The sequence below is a fragment of the Vanellus vanellus genome (assembly GCF_965231255.1).
Source record: "Vanellus vanellus genome assembly, chromosome: 6".
NCBI lineage: Eukaryota > Metazoa > Chordata > Aves > Charadriiformes > Charadriidae > Vanellus > Vanellus vanellus.
The window spans coordinates 6082014-6107495 of record NC_138911.1 but is presented as its reverse complement, the minus strand read 5'-3'; the positions used below and the strand labels follow the sequence as shown (position 1 = coordinate 6107495).

General features: G+C 38.6%; 1 protein-coding gene across 1 annotated transcript in view; it reads right to left on the bottom strand.

Annotated features, from left to right (window-relative positions):
• The window catches only part of LUZP2 (leucine zipper protein 2), a gene marked incomplete at both ends in the record, with an annotated part of 198677 nt that overhangs the window by 84098 nt on the left and 89097 nt on the right, over positions 1-25482 (bottom strand). Inside the window, 2 exons of the mRNA XM_082485408.1 lie at positions 16447-16509; positions 23967-24048. Coding sequence (XP_082341534.1) covers positions 16447-16509; positions 23967-24048 — 145 coding nt within the window. The remainder of the gene's footprint in view (positions 1-16446; positions 16510-23966; positions 24049-25482) is intronic.

Below are 25482 nucleotides of genomic sequence, written 5' to 3'. Positions count from 1 at the left end.
CTGTAGCTTAAGTGCAGTCTATGTACGTGGGCAAGGTATTTTTAGGGCTGGAAACATGCTTTATGAGAAACAGAGACTTGCTATTTTCTAGATTTATGATATTTTTTATTTTGCTGGATAGAATATAGGCGTATTCATCATAATAGCAATTATTTTGATATTGATTCAACTAAACCTTCAAAGGACCTTTCATGCTAAAAACAGAACTAAAAAAAAAAATAATAATCTGTCAAGTAAGAAAGAGAGAGCTCTTCACTTCTCCCATCTCAATACTATGAATGTGCATAAGGAATGTTTATGTTCCTGCTTGAGATTATCATGATGCAAAATATTTTGCGCAATGTGGTAACCAGTGCATAAAACTACAGCAGAATTAATGCCTAGTTGCACTGTCTCCAGATTCCTTCTGGATTCAGAACCCAGATGGGCAAACACTATGTCCTGATGGATTGGAAAAACTGAAGAAAGTTTTCGCATCTGCAGAACTATCACAAACGCTTTCAAAACCTTTGAGAACTACATCAGTATTTGCAATGTCAGTCAGGACAAGCCAACGGCATCCTGGCTTGTATTAGAAATAGCGTGGCCAGCAGAAGTAGGGAGGTGACCGTGCCCCTGTACTCAGCACTGGTGAGGCCACACCTCGAGTATTGTGTCCAGTTTGGGGCACCTCAATACAAGAGAGATATCGAGGTGCTGGAGCGAGTGCAGAGGAGGGCAACGAAGCTGGTGAAGGGCCTAGCAGACAAATCATATGAAGAGCGGTTGAAGGAGCTGGGACGGTTTAGTTTGAGGAGGAGGAGGCTGAGGGGAGACCTCATCACTCTCTACAACTATTTGAAAGGACACTGTAGAGAGGTTGGTGCTGGTCTCTTCTCACAGGTAATTAACGACAGAACAAGAGGGAATGGCTTCAAGCTCCAACAGGGTAGGTTTAGACTGAACATTAGGAAAGAATTTTTCACAGAAAGAGTGGTCGGGCATTGGAATAGACTGCCCAGGGAGGTGGTTGAGTCACCATCCCTGGATGTGTTTAAGAGACGTTTAGATGTGGTGTTGGGGGATATGGTGTAGGGGAGAACTTTGTAGAGTAGGGTAGATGGTTGGACTCGATGATCCCAAGGGTCTCTTCCAACCTAGAAAATTCTATGATTCTATGACTTGAACACACCCCCCGTCCCCAGACATCAGTGCGCAGCACCAGCTAACCACATCAAGTACACACTGACACCGTAAGTGATGACAAAGCTATGTGTAAAGCAAAACAAAACTGTCAGACTAAAAGGAGAAGAGGGGAAGCAATTAATTTGTCTGCCTGGCAATTTAAGGAGACTGCGCACCAGGTCCCTCATCCCTGTGTAGTGCCTTGAATTAACAAACACTGAAATTTTCATGCAGTTGCATGAAATTTAGGACCCAGCCTGAGATTTCAGCTCCGGGAGCTGGCAAACGCAGCTATAACCGCGGAGAACACTGTTGTAGCGTTCCCTCAACACTGAAAGCTTCACAATCCTAAAGGGCTCTGCTAGCTGAATAAAGTACCGAGAAATGCGGCAAAGCAAAATCAATGACAAACACACATTATTCATCCCTACAATACACTGAGAAAACCCATGCGCACATAGAGAAGCACAAGATACGAATGATACCTCCTCTACAAAGGCACGGGGAGAGGTAAACGACGTGCAACAGCCCGGTACCGTTTGCTGCTCCCATAAGAGGAAGAGGCTTACACGGCAAGCAAAAGGCCAAGCGCGTCTACCGCGTGCTCATTAGGTGCAGATTCCGGAGTGGCACGAAAACAGCGAAATAAGATAGTAAGAGCCGAGAAAAAACAGTAAGCACAAAACTAGCGCGAGGGATCTACATTTTCTTCAATCTGGATCCCAAATAGCTGCTGTAAAGCCAAGCAGTTCAACTGGAATTACTTAACTGAATGACACTGATTTGATGCTCAGCGAGCGCCAGGCAACAAGTCTTACTGGGGTTTGTGTTTTTCAACATTGTATAAAATCCAAGTCGCAAACAAGTCACCACACGGGTAAATACTTTCAATACGTACACGCTTGTTCATCTCTCTCTCTCCTCTCTAGTCCTCCAATCCACAGTATTAAAACCTCATATGATTGACACGGTGGTTCTGGGCAGGTCTGAGCCTCGCCAGCAGTCGAGCAGCTCACCTTTAGCTCACCGATTCACAAAACGAGAGCTCTCCTGTCGCCTCTCACTGAGACTGGGGAAGATAGAGGCTTGGCTTCTTTCTTAATGAAAGCAGATCCAATACACGCGTATATACATTTTTTCACAGGGGTGCTGCGATCCTGGAATTTTTGGTACTTTAGCGTCATGGAAGGAACAGTATAGAACTTTAAATCCCCTCTATAAAATTTTCCCATTCTGCACAAAATGCATAAACATTCAGGACACGTAATCCTAAGAGAATACCCACAAAAACCTGAGCAGGATTAATTTTTCATCCTTTTTTTTTTTTTATAATTACTATTCAACCATACTTTATATTTCAATACCTATTAGATTTTTTCCTTTTTATTTCAGTTGAAATGAAGTGTTAATAGGTTTGGACAAGAAAGCAAATTTGACAGTCAGCAGATTTCACATTAATACTTGTCTTGGAAAAGAAAGGATGTCAAAATGTAATTTACCCAATCCGATGATATCAAATAGAATATTGGTCTGTCAGTCAGAGGCAGGCAATCTAAGTAATGCATCTGCCCAGCACTTTTAATAACTTTTACACTCAGAACTATCTTAGAGATCTGGCTCGAGGTCATAGAAGGTGTACTTCTCATGAATCCTTCTTAAAGCTACAGCTGACTACGCATACTATTTAAAAGTGGGATGTTTTTATCTGCAAAAGAGATTTCAATATTTCTGGATGCAGCTGGATTTTCAGAGGGGCAATCTTTTAATGAACTTACTGCTCAACAGCTGCGTGACTTGGAATCCATAATTATTTCTCAAGATCCCAATTCCACATCAGCATCATTCCAAACTCCCACAAGTTCAGGATTTAAATTCATAGATTTATAGACTCATATTTCTGGCAAATATAAGTAACTATGCTTTGAAATACTAACAGCCAAGACACGACATAATCACGATGTAAACTTTAAACCTGACAAGTCAGGCAGGTGTGTGGTCACGTTCCCAATTATACTCGCTATACTTAACACAACTGATGATATCTCATTTTACTTCGTTTAAGAAGAAGTAGCCCTACAGATTGTTCTTTGGAGTAATTGATTAACCAGAGAAATAAGGTATTTGGGAAGTAAGGAAAGGGGAAAACAAGGCCCGGAACAAGCAGAATCCTGATGAAGGGCTAGTGAAGAAGACAAGCCAACCGAGCTGTCATCCACGCTGGAGCACAGGCGCCCATCCCAGGGGGATGCTGACACCACGGCTGAACCAGAGAGGAGAGTCGGCACACACTTGTGTACTTTAGGGGATCCCTATGCAAAGCTCAATAGATGAAACCGAATCTGCCCAACTTTCCAAACACTTCGTAAGCTTCTGTTAGGACTTTGAGATGGCTGAATCACCAAATCCACTCTGCTGAGGCCTGAAAGTAGAAGAGTTATACAGCTGCTCATTTAATTAGCGGTTTGTTAAAATCATTCATACAAGCCCTGGTTCCTGAGATGACGAAATAAATGCGTTCACGCACTTAAAAAACTTTCCTTTCCTACAACACAACACATTCCTACATTTCTTAACACAAAAAGTCTGCAGGCACCTACAAAAGACACACATTTCTCACTCTAAACCACCTACCAAACAGCAATATTCTCTTTCTTTTAAGCAAATAGTCTCGAATCCTCTCCAGAAATATATAGTTGTACTTATAAGCTTGCAAAGACAAACAGTACTTCCTATTACAGCGTTGAGAGTCCTGCCTGGCTCCTCCACTCACCTTTGCAAGTAAGACAGTTACTGTGTGAAAAATGTAATAACACTATTTTAAAGTCAACCTTCATCGAATGGAGCAAAGCAATATCACTTGGGCTATATTTAAAGTATATCTAACCAGACTTCCAAAGCAATCTGAATTTGATCTAGAAATATACAGTCTAAAGCATCACTAACTATAACGGGGAAAAGGTTAGGGCAAAGTCAGCTTTTCATTTCCTTCCTTTTAACACTTGCAGGACTACTTTCAGTTATATTACAAAGACTAGAACAACTGAAGGAAAATCCAACATTTTCCAAAGGAAAAAAAAAAGGTGGGACATTTAACGATTAAATATAAGTAACTCAAAATTACTGAGAAATTTCTTCATCATTCACTGAGCTTAAACCACCGTAACAATTCGGTATTATTTTACACCAACGTTAAAGAACGCACAGTAACCACGAAATCTGTAGTACACCAAGTGCTACTTGTTTTCTACATAGTACTCGCTCTGTGCGGAGGATGTAAGTCGTAGCAAACAGTGCAGCGTAAATAAGATTACTATGAACTGGACATACACGCTTGCCTCTTTCAAATGTAAATAAATTGAGGCTTTACCCAAATGATAAGCACAAGAGTTGGCAACAGTCACTGAGAATCTGCATCAATTAAGAGAAGAATATTTACAATTTTTTTCCACCTAAGCAAGCGTTTTGGTGAAATACAATGGTATAAAACTGCTTTTAATTTAGCTGTGCATATTTTAGCAATCAAGCTACATCTGGTTTTGCTTGTTGAAACAATAGAAAGTATAAGAAATTTTATTTTTTTCTCCATTTGCAGCCACAGAAAAACAGCCGCCCTCTGACCCAGAAAAGGATGCAATTAACTATAATTGTATGAGTCAATTCACTGAACCAATTCTTGTGGGTTCTTGAAATGATGTTTAAATGAGCAGCATGCAGCTTGGAAAAAAAAAAAAAAAACCAACCCAAACAAAACAAAAAAATCAGATTCTATAGAGTACACCAAGGAGGCATACTGCCTAGGTAGGACTGTGCAGAAATAGTTCACGAAGAATACCAAATCGCTGCATCCTTACCCTTTTCTCACCAGTTCTGGGTTTAACTGGTTCTTTGCTATGTCATTTTATTTACATTTCTGCTAAAAATAACGTGCTCTTCACAATGAATTTGGGGGGGAGGGGAAGTCCATAAAATTTAATCTGCCTACAGACACTATGTAGCTGAAAGAAAAAAAAAAAAAAAAAAAAAGAAGAGAAATCTGCAGCATAGCAAGCATTTAAGCATTTGATTCAATACAGACAATATATGGGAATTGCCTCAGGAACTTAATCGGGTTCATCCCGCCTCTGTGACTACCGCGGCGACGCAGCAGAGTACCAGCAGAGAGGTTGACTGACTGTCCCATCTACTCCTGCTTGCTCATTAAGGCCAAGCTGAAGCCACAGCCAGCCATCCAACCAGGCGTCACCACGTGCCTCCTGGGAATTTTGGTTTACACAACTCTTACCATCTCTAATTTCCGATATTTTTTTGCTGTCTGTGTATATCAATATAAGCAGAAAGCAGTTGCTTCTCAGAAATAGACAAATTGGAAATTAAGACAAGATAATCCTACCATCTGCACTCACCCCAACAGGAAAACATCCTTGTTTTTATCACAGTTTTTTCTGCCATCTTGCTCGTTACAAAATATGGCCTTTAAAACCCAAATAAAGGGCCAAAAAGAACACATATCCAAAGAGAAGGAAGTCATTAATGGCTATCCTATTTCTTATGAAGAGGCTTCGGGTTTTGGCTTTTGATTATATCCAGGGATTTTTCTACATCGGAAAAACTCCCCAAATCCCTTCTTGTGCCTCCCGGTGGCACAGCACCCGAAGCCACGCAGCCAAAGCCTGCCGTGCCCACCGTTGTGCAGCACATCCCACGGTCTTCCACCGAGACGTGCTTTCACTGTGTGATCAGACCTCTGTCCCCAGAAGCTGCTTCTCAACATGGGCCCTGGCAGAAAATCCTTCATCTTTAAAGGGACTTGTTCTTTGCGGGACACCAGCCATCCATTGTCCAAATTAAGGGTGGCAGGCGGATATCGTTTTAAGAACGGCTTAAAGGGATGCGTTTCCATAGTATTGATTGGTATTTGAGACAATTGCTGAGTCTAATTTTGAAAATTTGGATTTTCTAAATTTGAAAAATGGATTTTCTAACTCAGTGTTATCCTGAAGTATTTCAAATATAAGATCAAATTATCTCCCTCGGTAAATGAGCAAAACTCCAGTGAAAACCAGAGAAAAATAATCTAACGTAATGACCAAAAAACGTGCCAGAAACAGAGTAATTTAAGAACGACATGGAAAGATTTGAAGTTCTGATACAAGAAATAAGATCAGGAAACCAATAGAATCATAGAATCATAGAATCATAGAATCAGTGAGGTTGGAAGGGACCTTTAAGATCATCAAGTCCAACCATTAACCTACCCTGATAAAAACACCACCACTCCTAAACCATGTCCCTAAGCATCTCATCTACCCTTTTCTTAAACACCTCCAGGGATGGTGAATCCACCACCTCTCTGGGCAGCTTATTCCAATGTTTAATAACCCTTTCAGTGAAAAAATGCTTCCTAACATCTAATCTAAACCTGCCCTGACATAACTTGAACCCATTTCCTCTTGTCCTATCACTTGTCGCCAGGGAGAAGAGGTCAGCTCCCATCTCTCTAAAACCTCCTTTCAGGTAGTTGTAGAGGGCGATAAGGTCTCCCCTCAGCCTCCTCTTCTCCAGGCTAAACAACCCCAGATCCCTCAGTCGTTCCTCATAAGGTTTGTCCTCCAGACCCTTCACCAGCTTTGTAGCCCTTCTCTGGACACGCTCCAACACCTCAATGTCCTTCTTGTAGTGAGGGGCCCAAAACTGAACACAGTACTCGAGGTGAGGCCTCACCAGTGCCGAGTACAGGGGGATGATTACTTCCCTAGTCCGGCTCACCACACTATTCCTGATGCAGGCCAGGATGGTGTTGGCCTTCTTGGCTGCCTGGGCACACTGCTGGCTCATGCTCAGCCGGTTGTCCACCAACACCCCCAGGTCCTTTTCTGCCAGGCAGCTTTCGAGCCACTCCGCCCCCAGTCTGTAGCGCTGCAATATGAGAAAGAGAAAACTTTCCCGGGCATATCCAGAGCAACTGAGCCACTACAGTTTCTAGTGAACCAACTGCTGGCATTTTGGTATCTTTAAGCTATTTTTTAAACATCATGTTATGTTCTTGTACACACATAAATATGTATTGAATCTATATGTAAAGAATGATTTTGATTTAAATGTACACACAAAACCATACATACAATTACATGCACAAACACACACGACCCACCAGCGGACACCTGACACAGGGGACTAAGTTTATAGTCTGAAATAGAATAAATATTTTACATTTGAAGGAAAGTAATCACAGTACATTAAAGCACAGCTTGTGGATGAACCACACAAATCTGACATTTTTATAATTTTTTTAAGCCATGAAGAGCTTTCCTGTGTTCATTTATCTATTTGATAAAACAAAACAGTATTCAGAGATCCTTATTGACAAAAGAAAATTAAAATACCTTCTAGAACACTTTAAGCAGCATCTGCTTGATAAAACCCTTATAATTTCACCTAAGAAACATTTCCACATCTATTAAACAACATGCGTAAAAACTGCTTACAAAACAGAGATCATTAAAAGAAGAAATAATTAAAGCATTATCAGTTGTTGTTTTATACATTTTGGGTTGTAAAAATTGTGAAATCAAATTCTTCAAGAACAGAAGATTCATTACACGGGGAAGTTTTTATAGGTAAACGATAACTGGGCAAAATTATTGGGACGGATATGGCAAAGGCACTTCGGGGCAGTCTAATGAAAACTGTATTTTTAAATTACAGCATAGCTATAAAACCAGCTTTCTTAAGATCAATACGGTACTTAAATGACAACTAAATAAAATCAATGCAACTCACTTGAGTTATTATGCCTAAAATTAGTGACAAGTCGATTGATCTGTTTAATATTTCCTTCTCCAATAACATCTGCCTCAAATATGGCTGAAGAGTGTTCAGAAGGGAGCAGCGTGGGAGAAAAGACTCCAGAACTATGTAGTCTAAAATGTTTCTGGATAACAGAAAACTGGAAATTTCGCCCCGGAATAGCACAACTTCTACATTTAAGACTCAGTATGAGGTTGACTGGACACTGAGGGTGAACTATTTCCCACCACTAGAGTAACATACAGTCAACTGCTGCAGTGGATTTATAGGAAGAGGCCAGGCAAATTTGAGTGTTTTGTTCCCACTGCACTAGACAATCAATTCTTTCACATTTTTAAGGGAAGCAATTCCCTAGCAAGGCTGAGATGTTCATTAGCAAAAGTGACACATCATTATTTGAGTTGAACAAATTTAAAACTTTGAATGCCCCTCCTAAGCCCACTGTTGGGTTTTTTTGGTGGTTTGTTTTTTTTTTTTTTTTGCAGGAACAAAAATGTCTGCGTTTGAAAATATTCCAGGGTTTCAGGCTGAAATAGGTGCGAAGTAGATGAGAACCAGTTCTTTTTGCTATCGAGAAAAAACTCTTTCACGTCAATCTACTTTTTAGAACACCATGGTGGGGTCACATTAGAGCCAAACAGCTCACACAGACACCTTAACTCAGGTAGTACACGGCCGACAACGTAGGAATTTTATGGGTTGCTTTTTCCTAGAATAATTCTAACAGGAATTCCAATTAAGTATTTCATTATCTTTTTATCCTCTTTGCATATCCATACATAGCTGGAATTATCATTCCAAATACTGTATTGAGTTTGACCAAATTAAGCCTAGAAGATAACGAGTCTCAGGAGGGAAGTATAATCTTTATAAAGTCACAGGCTACTCGCCCTCCGCTGCAAAAAACCTTCAGCATATAAAGTTGACATTTTCCAGCTACGCCTTATCTTGATTAAAATTACAAAGTACAAAACAACAGCAGTCCAGTTTAATTTAAACATTCGAAGAGCGAAAAAATATTTTTAAAAATCACTTTCTGCTCCCTCTGAATTTAGCAAAGAAGCATCTGTATTCAGCAGTATGGTCTGGAAGAAAATGCAAACACTCCAAGCTTCTCCCTCGAAATCAATGGAAGTTTTGTATGGTGTACCATAATACGATCAATTTGGATTCGCCAGCTTTTTTTTCCTCTAAATTCTTATTGACTTTCACCGAAATCTAGTTATAACTATGAGAGCCATTTTCCTGCCAACTAATCCAGTAGTCTGAGCTTCAGAGCCTCTGGAGAGCTCTCAGCCCAGGACAGGAGCAGTCCAGGTGCTACATAACTTTATCAAGAAACTTTCTAAATTAATAAGCCAAGTGCATTTTTATGTCACATATACCTTTATAAATTCTTATGCTATTAAGTACTGCGTGCTGTTTTCAGAGGCAAAGAATAGTCTGATACTGAATGTGGAGGACTCGGAGGTCCTCAAGGGTGACCTCTCTTTTTTCATCTTAAGTGACAAACATCAGTCATTGGTCAGACATTATTTGTAATGATGAAATCAACAGCTCACCTCCTCTTTCTTTATGAATCATGGAAATTTTATTATTACATCCGAGGATAAAAATCAATAGTGTCTACTCAAGGTTTTGAAGTATCGATTTACATTCTTTTCTTTTAACCACATATACCCTTGTTGCTTCCTTTTAAGAGGTCTTTCCACTGAGTAATTTTAACATCTTCCTACTAAAAGCAAACTTTTCCACCTATCTGCAAGAGATGAATAAATTAGATCAGCACTTTTCTTTTCCTGTTTGGCAAAATTTGCACTAGCTTCATGGAAAGTCTTACAAAAACTATAAAATTTCATCTCTGCCTAAAGTTCTCTGGAGCTTGGCTCCGCGTCACCTTGCCCTTGAGATCTGTAATGCTGGAAAACACCCATTTGGATAACACTAAGATTCACAACACTGTACAAGTTCAAAGATCAAAGATTTTAATTAGGTTTCATGCTGCCCCTGTTGCCTGGTGAAGCTGTCACTGAGAGTTGCGTGCAAAGGAGAGAATACCGCTTTTAAACTTTACTATTGACGACAATCTCTTATACTTCACGCTTTGCTGCCTTTTTGAAATAAGATGTAGAGAAGGAACCATTAGGACTTTCTATTCTTAACCCTTAGTTTCAAACCTACCGCTCATACTTGCACAAACATACGGAGAAATGGATTTCTCAGAGAACTCCAGCATCTCCCCTATCCCAAAGGCCTATACAATCCGATCTTTGAAATACTTACAGTAGTTTCCATGAGGCACTACCAACATTATGTAGCATCCGTATCCAGGAGCACTAACAGCCAATGGCAATTTCCTATGCAAGGAAACGAAGGCACAGATTGGAAACTACTCTTTCTTTTCTCCACGGATGATATTTTGCCACAAATGACAAAGGAAAAAGACTAAGCTTCAGTGATAAAAAGCCTCTTATACAGGTCTGAGACTAGATAAGTAAGAAAAATATAGAATTCAGACCCATTTTTGGATTTTGGACTCTAACGCAGGAGAATGTTAGAAATAAGAATTTAATAGAGCATCCCGGGCAGCCTGGGAAAACTGAGTAAAGACATCAGAATGACTTCGGCAAGATTACAAAAGAACAGTGCTATGATTTTCAACTTTGCTGTTAATTGAAGAGACAACAGACAAAGAATATTGGGCAAAATCCAGGCAGAGTTTTCTAAACATTGTGGCTAAGTACAGGATAAAAGGAGAGCCCTAACAGCTATACATCTAGTTTTAACTGTTCTCATTTGTTAAGGATACGTTTTACCTAAACATTCATGTTTGAACATCTCCTTCACTTTCTAGTAGTTCATGGCTGTGAATCAGATTGTTTAAATGCTGGATCTCGATGTAAAGAATGAACGAAGAATCCGAAAGTACGGCAGGCCCTCGGAGAGAGGGATCCAGACACAGCAGATCCATTACATTCCTTAATTGATGCTGTAATTCTGATTACCGTTTAACAGCAGCTGAGAAAATGTGTTCTACACTCCTGGGTCTACAAGGTCAGGCAAATAAAACTTTTAAAAACAAAAGCTTATTTTAACATGCGCTGCGGTCGCTACTGTACCACTATAAATGTCTCACTGACAGTCTCGATGCGGTAGGATTTTGTTTTCTGCACGATCTCATATACCATCCCTTAAGAGCCATTTTCAACTGATTAAACTGCATGTCCACCTTTTCCTTATCACGTTCAGTAAAAAACCTCATAGAACAATTTTAAACAAATTGTTTTTTAAAATAGGATATTTTTTTTTCTTTTTTTACTTCCAAAGAAGGTGTAATCAATCAAGAAACGATGCTGAATTCAAAGTCCTTCAGCAGAATATGATGTCTGAAACTGCTTCTGTACTCCTCCTCCTCCTTCAGCTTTCCCTGGGCAGTGCCTCTGACACTTGTGGGTGTTTTCTGCCGAACTGTAGAACCAATGCAGTACCCAAAGAGGGAACGGGACTTCACCCAATTTTCTTCTCAGGGGAACAGGCTTTTATATTTATGAAAAAAAAAAAAAAAAAGGATAGGTTTATCTGCAAAGTCTGAAGAGTGAAAATGACAATGTCCTCCTTTTTAGAATAGTACCAGTATAGTCTCAAAGCCTTTAAATTTAATTTCTGTTTCACTGAGGGAGGTTTGTTATTGGGTTTTTTTTCCCCACCACAATTCAATGCAATTCAACTGAATTCACCCTGCAGGGCATGAAATTCCCAATAGATCAGGTAAGACTTTAAACTACTGTGACTTTACCTGTTATTAGTGCAGCTAAGCACAAAGAGATTGGAAAAAAAGAAATAATCTGTTTTAGGATGATTTACTCAACACTAAAGCCATAACTACAATTTATACATGAATAGAGCAAAAGTATTGTTTACAAGGTAGTTATTTTAAACTATGCTTCTTAGCAAAAAGAACACATATTACTGAGAGCTACAGTCAAATTCATTTTCCACTCCTGGTTTACTTTGTATTGCCTGTACTCCTATACATCTTTTATGTAATTCATAGTTTTCGAAGTTCTGCCACAGCCAAAACAGCAAAGAAATATATTGCTCGATACAAACCACTGGATCAACTTTATAAATTCTTGCAAACAGAATCTGTAAAGATATTAACAGACCTTAGTGTAGCTATACACTGAGATATTGCAAAACACTTTGCCCAAAGACAATATGATAAGCTAGACAGTCATTTCTTATCTAATCAAATGTAATTAAATGGTTTAAATAAGTGCAAACTTTTTTTTTTTTATACACACCTCAGTCTAATCTGAGGCAACTATAGCTTGCAGGCGACAAAGCTGAATAAGATTTCACTGCCTTACCGTAGAGAATATACCTCATTTATTAACTTTTAGGGAAAATTCCTGACTCGAGGAAAATGCACGTAAGTGTACACCAGCTAAGAACACTTACCTTTCACTGAAGACGGCTTTTATAGGTGCACCAGTAGGAAATGAAGGAAAAAACTAACAAAATGCACAACAGATATCAATGGAGACATTTATTTAAGAACTTCATCCGTCATGTATATGCGTATGCAGAGTTGCACACAAAATGATCCATTCTGAACGCCAAGTAACCGTTGTTAAGACCCACGAATTTTCTGATTGCTTTCATAAACAGCAGTTAACACAGCATCCTGCCGTAGCTTCGTTTTTGGATCACTTTTGGCATCGTTTTCCACAAATGATACGTGACCGACATGACAGAAGTGAGCTGCTCACTCTGTAACAGGCCATCTCCAAAAGTGAAAACTTTTAAAGTATTTTATACGTATTCTGGTCGAGATTTTTGCCAAGTTTCTTAGCTCCACTAATGCTGCTGGTCTGGATTTCCAGACCTCTTGGCTTCTTTGTCAATAATAGAAACTTCTCAAAATAAGAGCTTATCTATTTACATGTCAGTCCTTCATTGGACTACATTAACACAATCCAAATGACGTCGACAGATTTTTTTTCTGATATTGCAGGAAGCACTTAGAGACCGCTAAAAAGGACAGGCTTTTTAGACCCATAATCCCTATGCGCTGTAACTGGCGCTCCACACCAGGGACTATTTTTGCTGTTAACTGTTTTTTTCCAAAGCCTCGAATAGCCGGAAAATTGCTTTTCTGTACAATGTCCTCTCCTCATACGCTACATCACAGCTGCTGCATTCAGTCGGAAGGCGGCTGTTGTCTATTCCTATCTCTGAATTGTGAAGTTGAATGGCAGCAGGGCATGCGCTGAAAGAACAGAACTAAATAGGGAATTATTTTTACCGTCATGGAAGAGCCTGGGACTGCAAAATTCACAATTTGCCGATATAAACTGAGGGTGAATGTGATATTTGAAAGGACAAAAGTAGCTGAGAAAGGAGTTCCATTTTCATTATCCGTCTCTACACATCTGTATGCAGACAGCACTTTCTAAAAGTACATATAAAATGCTATAAATTATTTAAATATATAGCATAGCCAATCTTACAAACTAGATTTTTAAAAGCATACTGTACATTCAGTGATTGAAGAAGGCAGGACCTAGATAACATAACGTTTCCTCAAACCCATACAGTTTCAATTCAGTCAAAACATTAAGCCCTTATTGAAACCCTCAAGAACAATCACTGAAATCCCAGAAAACCTGATATTAGTGGACTTACTTTTAGGGAACTGGCAAACGTAGTACAGAAGTTTAATAGAAAGCCAGTAGGTAGGTACAGCTATTGGTTCCTTTCCCACCCACTAGCTGATGGGTGGAAGGACTAAGCGACGCTCTCGGATCAAATTCCTCTCCAGGCAACTTTAATTGACTGAGCCAAGAACAGAAGCTAGAACTTCCAATTTCCAGGGCACGCTAGGATCACACTGCTTCTTTAATTGCAAGCACTATTTACGTGCAAAATAAACAGCGCCCACAGTCTTTTTCTCTTACAGCTCTCGGAACATCTTGCAAGATGACAATATAAAGCTATATAGCACTGCTGCTCTTAAATATACGTGTACAAACCCCTTGTATCTCGAGCAGGGGGGGAGGGCAGGCACTTGGGTCTGGGTGACTGGGGAGGAAACAGGCCTTTATCACTTCTCAGGCAATTTTGAAAACCTAGAAGATCAAATCTTTATTGCATTTTTCCTACACCTCATTTCCTTTTTGCTGCATAGGATATGAAGTCTCTTTCCCTTAGTCATGCCTTTGTTATTATACTCCTTCTGCGAGATTTAATCCTTTTATTCCCACATCAATTTTAAAACATTTGTAGAAAGTACTGGAAGGTTCTGTAGCTCCATTTAGAGCATCCAGATGTTAATTCACTATTTCCCTGGAGAATAACGTAGCTTTTTTCTTTTCTTCAGTGAATCTTTTTTTTCCCCCCTTTTTAATTTTATGACTTAAAAGAGATGAGTAATACAAATCAGACTGATCTTTTCGAATAATTCCAGTTGAATAACAGTTAAATCCTATGTAATTTGGACACATAGAAGAGGAAGGAGCAGCACGTGAGCTAGAGTAGAAAACTCAACACCAAATGCTTCAGGAAACTGAAAATTTGTTTTATTTGCCTGGTGTGTTCTCCTTCTCATCTAAACCATCTAACATTGTCACAGGGGAAACACCGCGATTGATGGACCATTGAGCATTTCTTGCGTTCTTGTAATTGGAAAGGTGGGAGGAGTCACGCTACTGTGTGCCCCAGGCACCCAGGCTGCCCTCCGCCAGGTCAGGGTGACTCCTGGGGCTTGCCACGAGCCTGAATTTAGTTGTGAGGTACCTTCACTGATCTCAGGTACCCCAGAATTTCGCCTGACTTGCCTACTTTTTTTTTTTCTTCCGAAGAGGAAGAGAAACACAGATGTAAAATGTGTGTGAACTGGTACATCTGTGGGTATCCCAGTCAACATATCTATGTTTTGAACTGAAGGACTGTTGAGCATCCTTCATTGCCCATTCATTTTAGGTAGCGATGGAGATGTTTAGTCACTCTGCAGACTGACACACAATTGGAAACATAAAATTACAGGTATGCAAATGAGATGTTCCTCTGAAAGGCCCTGTGACAGCCCAAAAACGTTTGCAACATTAGTACATCCAGTTTACCCAGTCAGCCTTTGCAACTTCAGACAGGAGGGTATCAGGAAATAAAACGGTGCTGAATCACCCCATCTTTAAATTGAGAAACAAATACTTTTGGTGCCAAAAAGAAAGATTCTTTCCAAAGCAGATTTTCTAAAATGTACTATAAATACACTGAATATTATAGAAGTCTACTGACCTACCTAAGAAAATCATTAGCAGTCAGACAGTTTGAATGTTGACTAATGAAGTATTTATATGTGTACAAGAAGAGACGGGATTTTTTTATGGCTGGTCAATAGGATTGGACCGATACCATTTATTAGAATTAACAGGCTCAATTGCAAAGCATCCAATGATCACAGGTGGGAAAAGAAAGCAAGACGATTGTGACTGTACAAGATAACAACTGAGAATGTGGCTTAAATACCATAAGCAACTGAAATAGACAATGTTTTCTTCGCGAGTTAAAGAGTACTGTGCACTTTTTTCAGATAGACCGTCTACATACACTCTCATAGACCAAAGACATCAGAGATCACTGTTTAAATAAGTGCTTTAAGGAGATCAAGTTTTCATACACATCCAACTCAGAATCGTTTAGAAGAGCAAAACATAAGAAGTGAGCAGAGCGGATAAAGACAAGAAGCCTGGATGGTAAAAGAGCAAGAGATCATCCAAGTAAAAGTATTTTCAAGCGGAAAGTTCTTTGCAAAATGAAGCAATGGAAAAGCAAACTATATCCCTATTTCGACAAATTGTTTGGGGAGAAAAAGAGAAGTAGGAAACAAACATGATGCAGCTGAAATGTTTCAAGTTTCTATTCCAAGATCAAATTCCAAAATAAATTCAATTTAATACTAACAGAAATTAAATAAAACATGTTTAATGTGGGATTTTGGGGTCAATTTGGGATTAATATTCACGGCATATAAAGCTTAAGAAAACATTTTAGGAGAGTTTATTTTATTTTATTTTACTAAGATTCTCAATCCAAGATTCTAAGTCCTTCCTCCTCCTCTTGCCGTTTTTTTTAAAGCAGGTAATAACGCTGTGGATAAAGCTTCACTGTGTGCCAGTAATCTATAGAACTGAATTAAATTTTCCTTTCTGAAAAAACACAGCTCATAAGCACAATAAAAGTCACAGAGGTGTACTATGGACCTATGCACTGGTAGCAAAGCGTCAACAGTTGCTTTCAATAAACTGCTATTTCTAAGTGCACACCATCATTTTTGTTGGCTTTTGTGGTTAGAGTATTTCACTGGAGCTTTATCTTTCTACGACAACAACACGTCTTTTAAATATGAAGCCCAACCATAATCTCTTTCAGTGGAAAATCTGGATGGAGATGACAATCAAATATTCCTCTTACCTCGTTTTGCAGGTCACGGATCATTTTGCTCTTCCTTTCCATTTCAGTCTTCAAAAAGTTAATCTACAAATTCAAAAAAATGTTGGGTGTGAGCTGTTGAAATGTACCTGAACATCAGTTTAACCATTTTTTTTTTTAACTCTACTCACAGCTATGAATAAAAAAAAAAAAAGCAAACGAGACCAAAACACTTCTGCTTATAACATGTATAGGCCACAGTTAGTCATTTGCTAAATCTACAAATATTTAGGATTATATTTACTAGAAAACTTGAAATCAAGAGCAGAAAACTGCTGTGCATAAATAGGCTTACTTTACTTTTGCACCGTAGAGAGAGTGTTTATTTTTCACAGTGAAGTCCCATGTGATCTTCAGAGAACTAAAGACGTTTACAACAACGTTAACTGATTTTACGATCTAAAACATTTGTAACCCTCTAAGAACACAATGTCTGTCATCGCAGGTTTCTAACACAATTATTTGATTTGATTGCTACAGGAGTGGTCGTAATGAGATAAACCCCTTGATTCTGACCTGTGGTTCACCTGTGGAATAAAGCGTATTATATGTGAAAGCATTCAAATCTGGTCTTTAGTTCCTATTTAATTCAATGACTTGCCTTGGAAAGTAGATACTTCATTCTTAGTTTTAAGATCGAATTTAATCAAACTCAGTTTTTAAAGACTGCTTTTACACATCAGTCTAAGTTTCTTTCACAATTGAGCTTTCCTCCTGGCTTATGGAATGTAATGGGAGAAAGGAGGAGGTAATTATAACAACTAGGATTAAAAGAGCACATTCCTTTCATTTTGAAGGAAGACGGCTCTCGGATACCTTAATCCCTGTATACACCCAATGCCCCATGCCACATTCTCTCCCCCGTTGACAGAAAAGCCTACCTATGTTTCATGAGAAAGTATACTTCATCTGACAGTGCAGAAAAACAAAACCTCTTCAAGAAAACAGATTTAGATTATAGGGACGTTGACCTAAAGATTAACGGTTTGGATGTCATGCAGATAAAAAATGGCAGCGAATCTGCATGATGACAGCTGTTCTTAGGATCCTGTCCCCACTCAAGTAGACAGATGTCAGTAATTTAAAAACCATCATTGGACTTGACATCACTGTCATCTGTATCAAAAGAGAAGTCAGAGAACACTCTCATCACTTAAGAGAGAAAAGTAGGTAGAGGTCCACGGGACTGACATGCATAAATGTTACTTCTTTTGCAAACTATTCCAAAATTTTGTCTAAGCGGTTTGGTTGTGGAAATACTAACTAGAGATCCAGCTACCACTGAGGGTGATGTTTTAGTAGAAGATGAATATATTCAGCACTTGCCTAGCAATCACGTCCACGAATACTGACATTTAGTCCGTGTATATTGTATAATAAATATGAAGATTTTGCACAACAATAAGTAAAGGTCACGATCAAAATACGAGATCAGGATTAACGAGGGGGGGGGAAGTAAAATAACTATTCACGTGGTGGGTTGTGTTTTTTCAGCTCTTCAAAAGATTTGCCAGCTACCATTAAATATTGATAAAAATAATATACTGACCTCCGTTAAAGTGTTCCCTTTCTTAGTCCTAACTCTCAAGAGAACATTAATATTCCTTCAAAGCCCTTCACTTCTACATCTGAATATATATGAAATAATTTAAGAGATATGATACAAAAATTATTGTCTGTGTATTCTCTATACGTAGCCTGTACGTATCAGTGTATATCTTCTAGTGGAGAGGTATTTAAGACACCACAGTACTGTTAATTTAACCAGCAGTCTGTGTTAGTTAAACCAGTAATTTTTGTTAATTACTATTCACATACACATGTATCTGATATCACTGATATGGACATCTTAAATAGTGCAAACTTACTGTGTTAGCTTATCGGAATAATTTAAAAAAATTAAGTCCCTTTCTTTTGAAAACATAATACCAATATTAATTAAAAAGGCATTCATTTTTGCTTTCATATTATAAAAGCATTTTTAAAGCACTTCTACTAAATCTCTAGCAGCTGAAGAGCCACTTAGTCGTAAAGTACAGCTATAGAGAGCTACATAGGAGGGATTCATACGGCCTGGCTACTGGAGATAATATAGAGATAACCATTTACGTGCATCTATGTCTATAATTTCATGCTTTAACGCAGATCAGTCTGGATAAGACCATTTGCACGATGCTTTTAGTCAGTCCCAACAACAAGGCATAATATCAGAAGAGATGTAAAAATTCAACTTTCAGTCACCAAATCACGATAGTATAATAAACAAGAATGAACGTTTATACCCAACTCTAAATTAAAAGGCACAGAAACTGAAAAATCGAAACCAAGAAACTTTCTACACCTCTTCTTCCTTTCTATCTGCTCTTTGTTCTTGTTTGACATTCACCTCTTTCCAAATGTTGGCTGCCTTTAATTACTACCTAGCTGTAATTATGAAAATACATAATGAAAATGTATTGGTGTTCTAAGGCTGAACTTTGCAATATTAAGCAAGGACACCGCTTCTGTCTCCTGGAGACAGACATCCAAGGTACTCAGAGCTTTGTGTGTTTCAGAGCTCATTACGTTTATTAAAGGCAACAGCTTCCATCCAGTGGCCTTTACTCACAGCAGTTTGTGACCTTGAAATGTTCAAATTAAATTTTCCCCATCGAAATACAGAATGCTTTAGCAGATGGCAGTGATCTAATTCTAAGAGGCAGACAATAGTTAGTTATTCACCACAGACGAAGGATGGAAGAATACCAATAGAGCATCATTACCTCACAGTCAAAGCTCAGCCGTGTGCTTATTTACTCACCTCCAGACTTTGCGTGTCTTGCTCAGAACTAAAACGTGAGCAATTAAAACGGGGTTGGAATACATCCATTAACACCTAACTACCTCGGCAATATCTGGAATCCCTAGCGTACCCAACATTAATTTTCATGGTTTAATTTTCAAGTTATAGTGTAGGAACTGACTCCAAAAGCCAGAAAGAACTGGTTAGACTGTTACCTAAATCATAGGAAATATACTTTCCTTTGGGAAAAAGTGCTCTGCAAAGTGATAAATACTTCTAAAAGCAAAGCTAAATATATTTTTACCTACTAGGATTTCTTAGATGAATGTAACTTTTAAGCTGTTAAGTTATATTTTAATTAATAAACCGGATTTTTGTCAAAGACACATTTAGGACTTTAGGACCTGTCATAAGGGCTGTTACTAAACAAAATATGTTTGAAGCGAAATTAACATCTGATCTTTGTACTAAAAATATAGCAGGCACGAGTTTGTGATGGTTCTTAAGATTCTTGTTTGGTGGTGGATCTCTGAATTAAATTGCCCATATTCTGTTAGTCTTTTATGACTAAGAAAAACCCTACTGACTTCAAAATAACCATACTGTTTATGTTTATTTTTACAAGTCATGCATAATGTGTTACTTAATTCTCATTTTTCATAGTGAAGACAGAGCAACTGGGAAAAAGGAATTTACACAAACGTATTTTCTCCTTTGTTTTGACAGACGGTACTATAAATGTATTGTCAAACAATTCCATCACCGCGTCTATTTAAAAATTGTTAGCATGATATAAAATACCACCAGGAACAAAATGCGAAATGCAGACTAAGCTTAGTCTACTTAGCCAAACTATTTTTGAGTATTACCCTGTTGCCTTCTTCACTTTCTCCCTCATCCGGAGCTATCCAGCTCCTTTTATACATTTTAATCGCAGTTAATGGGAAAGAACTTTGCAAGGTCACTTCCTAAAAAATAACTATTTCTTACGATACAAGCAGTTAGCACGAAGCACAGTCAAGTGAAGAGCCCTTCTCCAAAAAGCTTTAACCTAATGCAGAGATACAGAATCACTACTTACCCTATTTATTCAAATTCACAGGAAAAAAAAACCCACACTTTCAAGTTAGGTGTGTCATTTGCCCTCTGTCTCTTTGTTAACAGAAGTGAAAATTAGTCCATGGTCCATAATCCCGTTTCTGGAAGAACTGGTTCCACTTCACATTTAGAGATACAGCTTCATATTATTAATAGATTTTTTTTTTTTCACTGCATAACAACCTATTCTTAATTGCTTAGGTATTTGATATTAAATGCAGACCAAAAAAGTTCTAGCAACCTTCACCAATTGTTAAAGAGGACCGTAAGTTATTTGGAATGATGTCTTACACATTTTAGTTACATGTTGTATAACTTAACCCACTACGGTGCTTCTGACTAACGAGCTTGCTTTATTTAGGAAAGGCTTTTTGATACGCAAATAATCCATAGTTCTAGTGTGAGATGGTCTGTAGGGAACAGACCTCACAACCCAAGGCTTTCTGGAAGACTGTGTTTGTCCTTGAACTTTGCACTACCCTAAAATTTAAACCTTCCTTATCATGACTAGTATTCCCTCTGCACATTTTACTGTCCCGGAGAGAGCAGCTGAAACAAGGCACATAAATTTATCCAAGGACTCCATTATATTTTCTAGAAAAGATCTGTCCCAAGATGGACTGCTGCCGTTCTTGATATGTGATAGTGCTACAGATGCAGAAGACAAAGGACCCAGAAAGGTAGTGCTCACTCCTGCCAAGGGCCCCCAGGGCAGTCCTCAGGGCTGTTTGCACTGTAAAGGACATGGATGTCTTCACACCTCCTTTTTGTTTCCTCAAGCCGGAGTTGCTGCTTCTATCCTCAGGTTGTTACTACCCAGCAGCAGCTCCACTGGCCGCTCTCTGAGCGCCTGTGCCCACCAACACTTCAGCAGATCCTTAGAACGGCAACTTCTTAGCTGCCGACCCACCATTCTTGGTTTCTCCGGTCTTAAAGGGCCAAAAAAAAATGGATAAGCATGCACAATAACGTTGATAAGACCGTTTCTGATTACTTGTTTGTCCAACTGGTAGCGAAGAGTCTTGCCATGCGTTGCAGAAGACTTGGATGCAAAGCGCAACGTATTGCTGCAGCGAGTCCTTTGTTCTTTCGGTTTGCTCAGAGTCCTTGAATACTTTTCCAGGTTATTTTTCATCTATAGTTTGACTTCATTCTTGTAAATTCTTACTTACACGTTTGCACTTACCTAATAAAGAACACCTTCAGGCAGGTGTTCCCTGTTGAATATATACAGCCAATTAACATACGGTAAGCACTGTACTATGCCTCCGTGGCAAGTGCAGAAAAGAAATATGTATTTCCACACACACCCCCTGCAGTGTTTTATTCATGTGGCTTTGAGAAATGTAATTCTATTCTTATTTACTCTGATGATAATCAAGATTTACTTCACCAAATCCTGTAGAATAAAATGTGCTTAAATTGTATTAGAAACAAGACTCACAATTCATTAAATTAGCATTAAATTCAAGCTCCCATCCTCTAGCTAGGCTTGCCTCAAAGTAGCCAGACCTTCTTTCATAGCATTTCATATTGCTTCCAGAAAAAACGTGGAACACGTGGAGAAACCAGGTGTAAAGTAACCCCGTGTGACAGTAATAATCATTATTTCCATTTCTATTGCATTTTCTGAATATTCATTCAGTCTCACTGTATTGGTGAGCTTCATTATGTACCTTGTACCCTGAGGCATAAAGAAATAAATGTCACAATGCAAGGACACAGTTCTGCTTTCCTTAAAATCAGTGGCAAATTTAATATTCTATTATTGGCAAGTTTTAGAATATAGCTCAAGAACTCAGTTTCTCTAAGCAGCTGACAACACTCCAAGCCAAGTTCCGTTATAAACTCAGAAGGGTTTTTCCTGGTTTCTGCACTAGCTAATGTTTTTGCTTACAGTTAACAGTAGGTTTTGTTTGACTTGTGCAGAACAAATCCTGTGCCCTTCCCCAGTACTACTGCGTGGACTGAATCTACACACGGCACTGTTGCTCAAGTTTAAAAAAGCACTATATCGCAAAGACCAACAGAGCCATGAATCCATTGACGACATCTGAGATGTATTTCATCCACAGCTGAATTTGTCTTGAATATAAAAGTCTAATACAGAGATTAAATAACAAAATATGTTTTCCACCTTTAATTTGTAGGACTAGAATTCATCGTGCTTATAAAGCTGATGGGAATGTGTCCATACACCTGAAAAAAAGGGAACTTTTGACCAGCACGTTCCGAGTACTTAGCAGAGACAACTAGGTGCTCATTTTCTTATTTCAGGACTATATATGTCACCGTCTTAAAACAAGTGCGAGTGGGTTTTTTTTCTGCATATATGCTGCCCAGGCTATTGAGAAAGACCCCCCAAAAAAAAGGTTATTCTTTTCAATTCAGTACAGCATTCAGCTTACTTTTCTCCCCTCAAGAACAAAAACTTTTTTTTTTTCTCTAGAAAAAATGGCAAGTACCAAAAATCTACTAAACATACGTTGTAGGGGACACAAGAATAGGTAAAACAGTGTCTTTACCCTTCAGACTTCTGAGCGACAAAGGTGTTTTCAAAAAAATCACATTAATTGAAGGAAACCTTCAAAAGTAACACTTTACTTCAAAATCTATATTTTTTCTAACTAGAGGGTAGCATGTAAAACATGCACTCTCACTTCTTCTTCCCCAAGGGCATAAAGCCACATGTGAATCACATTCATTCAAAAGAAGGCGTTTGTAAATATTTGCTACATCTAGCAATTATTTTTAAACCTCTGTCTTGGAGGCCCCCTTGTTTTGTGAGCCTGGAAGGCAGTAAAACCTTACTAAATAAACCAGTAGTTATCCAATATGAAACTAATAGTAGATCTATAAATCCTTATAGTGGCTTGTTTTCACGTCCAGAGTTAGAATCACAGAATACTTGAGGTTTGAAGGGACCTCTGGAGATTATCTACTCAATGTACGCTCAGTTGTATTCGTGTTACAGGAGTATTGCTAACCAACATCGGAAAAATTTCCTTTTTACATCTTAGAATTAAACAGAAAACATGATTCTACTTTTTCTTTTTCCTGCAATACCAAAATGTGGCTATTTATGCCCCACAACATTAAAGTGCTACACAAAATCTGACCAATAATTTCAGAAATAGAATTTCATTAAAGCATAAAATCTTAATGGGACTTAATATCTTCCTATAGTGACATTTTGATCTACTATGGTCAAAATCAGACACTCTACTATATCTTTTGTTGCTGAAAATCGGTAGCGATTCCAAAAAAGTCAATGCATATATGACAGTGTACATTGGTATAGATGAGACATGAGGGTCCATAACGATAACCTCATCAGGGAAAGGACTTGGGCCCAATTCTGCAGGACCAAATCTCCAAAAGTGAATACACACACCTAAATCCTGCAGAAATTAGTGAAGACGAGGATCTTAGCGCCTTTGAACATACACACTTTTTTCAGCCCCTTTCTTCTGAAGCTTTTAGAGTACTAACATACTTGACATCCAAGTTTTTTACATGCAAAGTTATTTGAGCTGATGACAAATTCTCAAGGCAGAAGGATTACAAAAAAGACAGAAGAAACAAACAAAAATAATGAAAGAGGGGACAGGGAATCACTCACGGTCGCCTGCTGCTTTTCTGCTTTCTCAGCTGCCTCATTAAGCTGCTTTTGAAAGGCCTCCTGGAGAGATTTCATTTCTTCCCTATTTTATTGAAAACACAGAACACAAACTTCATCACAAGTGTCCGTTAAGAAATAATTCGTCAGATTCAAGAAAAGGCACCTTTAATTATTTAGAGTAACAGACAGAGGTACTGTGCCTATGAGTCTTGCTAATAAAATCATAATGACCCCATGAACTACAGCGTGAAATCAAGACAAAAATTATCTGTGATGGAAACGGGCCACCTTTTACATCTACTGAGCAGCCTGCTGCGCAAAACATCTGCCAGCGTATCATTTCTAGCAAAAACGATTGGCACCAAAAAAAAGCAACGAAAGCGGGCGATTGAAAACACACGGAAATGGAACCAGACTACTATCAAGAAGATCTATAGTTTATACCTATATATATAGTTTAATACCTGTATATAGTTTAAAATAGATAAATAAATAGCGCTCTGATAAAATTCAACTTTCAACTAGCTCTTTCTAGAGACGAGCAACACAAAACTCAGCAGAAGATTCTGGCATACAAGAAAAAAAGAAGAGGATAATTGCTTGGGTTTGGCTTTACTTGAATCAAAAAACCCCTCCGTATTACTGATGCAGTCCGAGGATTTCTCCAAATTGCGAGAACGGCAGCAGGCTGAGATCCTTTGCAAGGCCACCTTTCTACCCACCCCGTATGACACACTACGGGACTGTGGCAAATTAAGAGTGACGTATTTCAGAGCTTTTCCAGGGCCGTTGTTTGCATGGATAAACCTTCACAGAAGACCAAAGCACAACTGAGTTTACATACAGGGAATAATTCAGCCCAGTGAAAACTAACTGGAATGGAAAGCGTCTAGTTCGTACAAGAGCAGAACTTGTGAGCTGCTGGGTCATCTTTCTTGTTAGCTGATAGCTCTACTACATTTAACAATTTTGGCAACACTAGTACAGAACAGATTTAATTGAAATAGTGATTGCGCGGCATGAAACCAATGCACCATGAGCACAATACAGCTCTCTTCCCGTACAAACAGATGCCATCCTTTCAAAGTGCTGATGGTGCACAGGAAGAATAGAACTTGAGGCATCAATAGCAAGTGACCAAGTTTTATTTGCAACTTGGGAAGTACTCAAGAATTCACACAAAAGGGATTAAAAAAAAAAATATCTAAATTAAAGTCAACAGAACTACCTCTACTGACACAAGCTGAGATTCCAGCGCTCTAAACTTTACTGTATTATCCATCATCGCAGAGAATAATCAAAGTAGTGCTCACAGACGAAACACACCTCATGTTTGCCCAAAGAAAGAAGATCATAAGATTAATATTGGGATATCTTTTGAATTTTGGTTCAAATACACTGTGTTCATTTTTCTTCACTTACTCCAGAAGAAGTACAGCCTGAGGCTCCTGGCAAATAAACCATGACCCTTCCTCGGTGAAATTCCATGAGGGATTCCCTGGCACATTTTTAACAC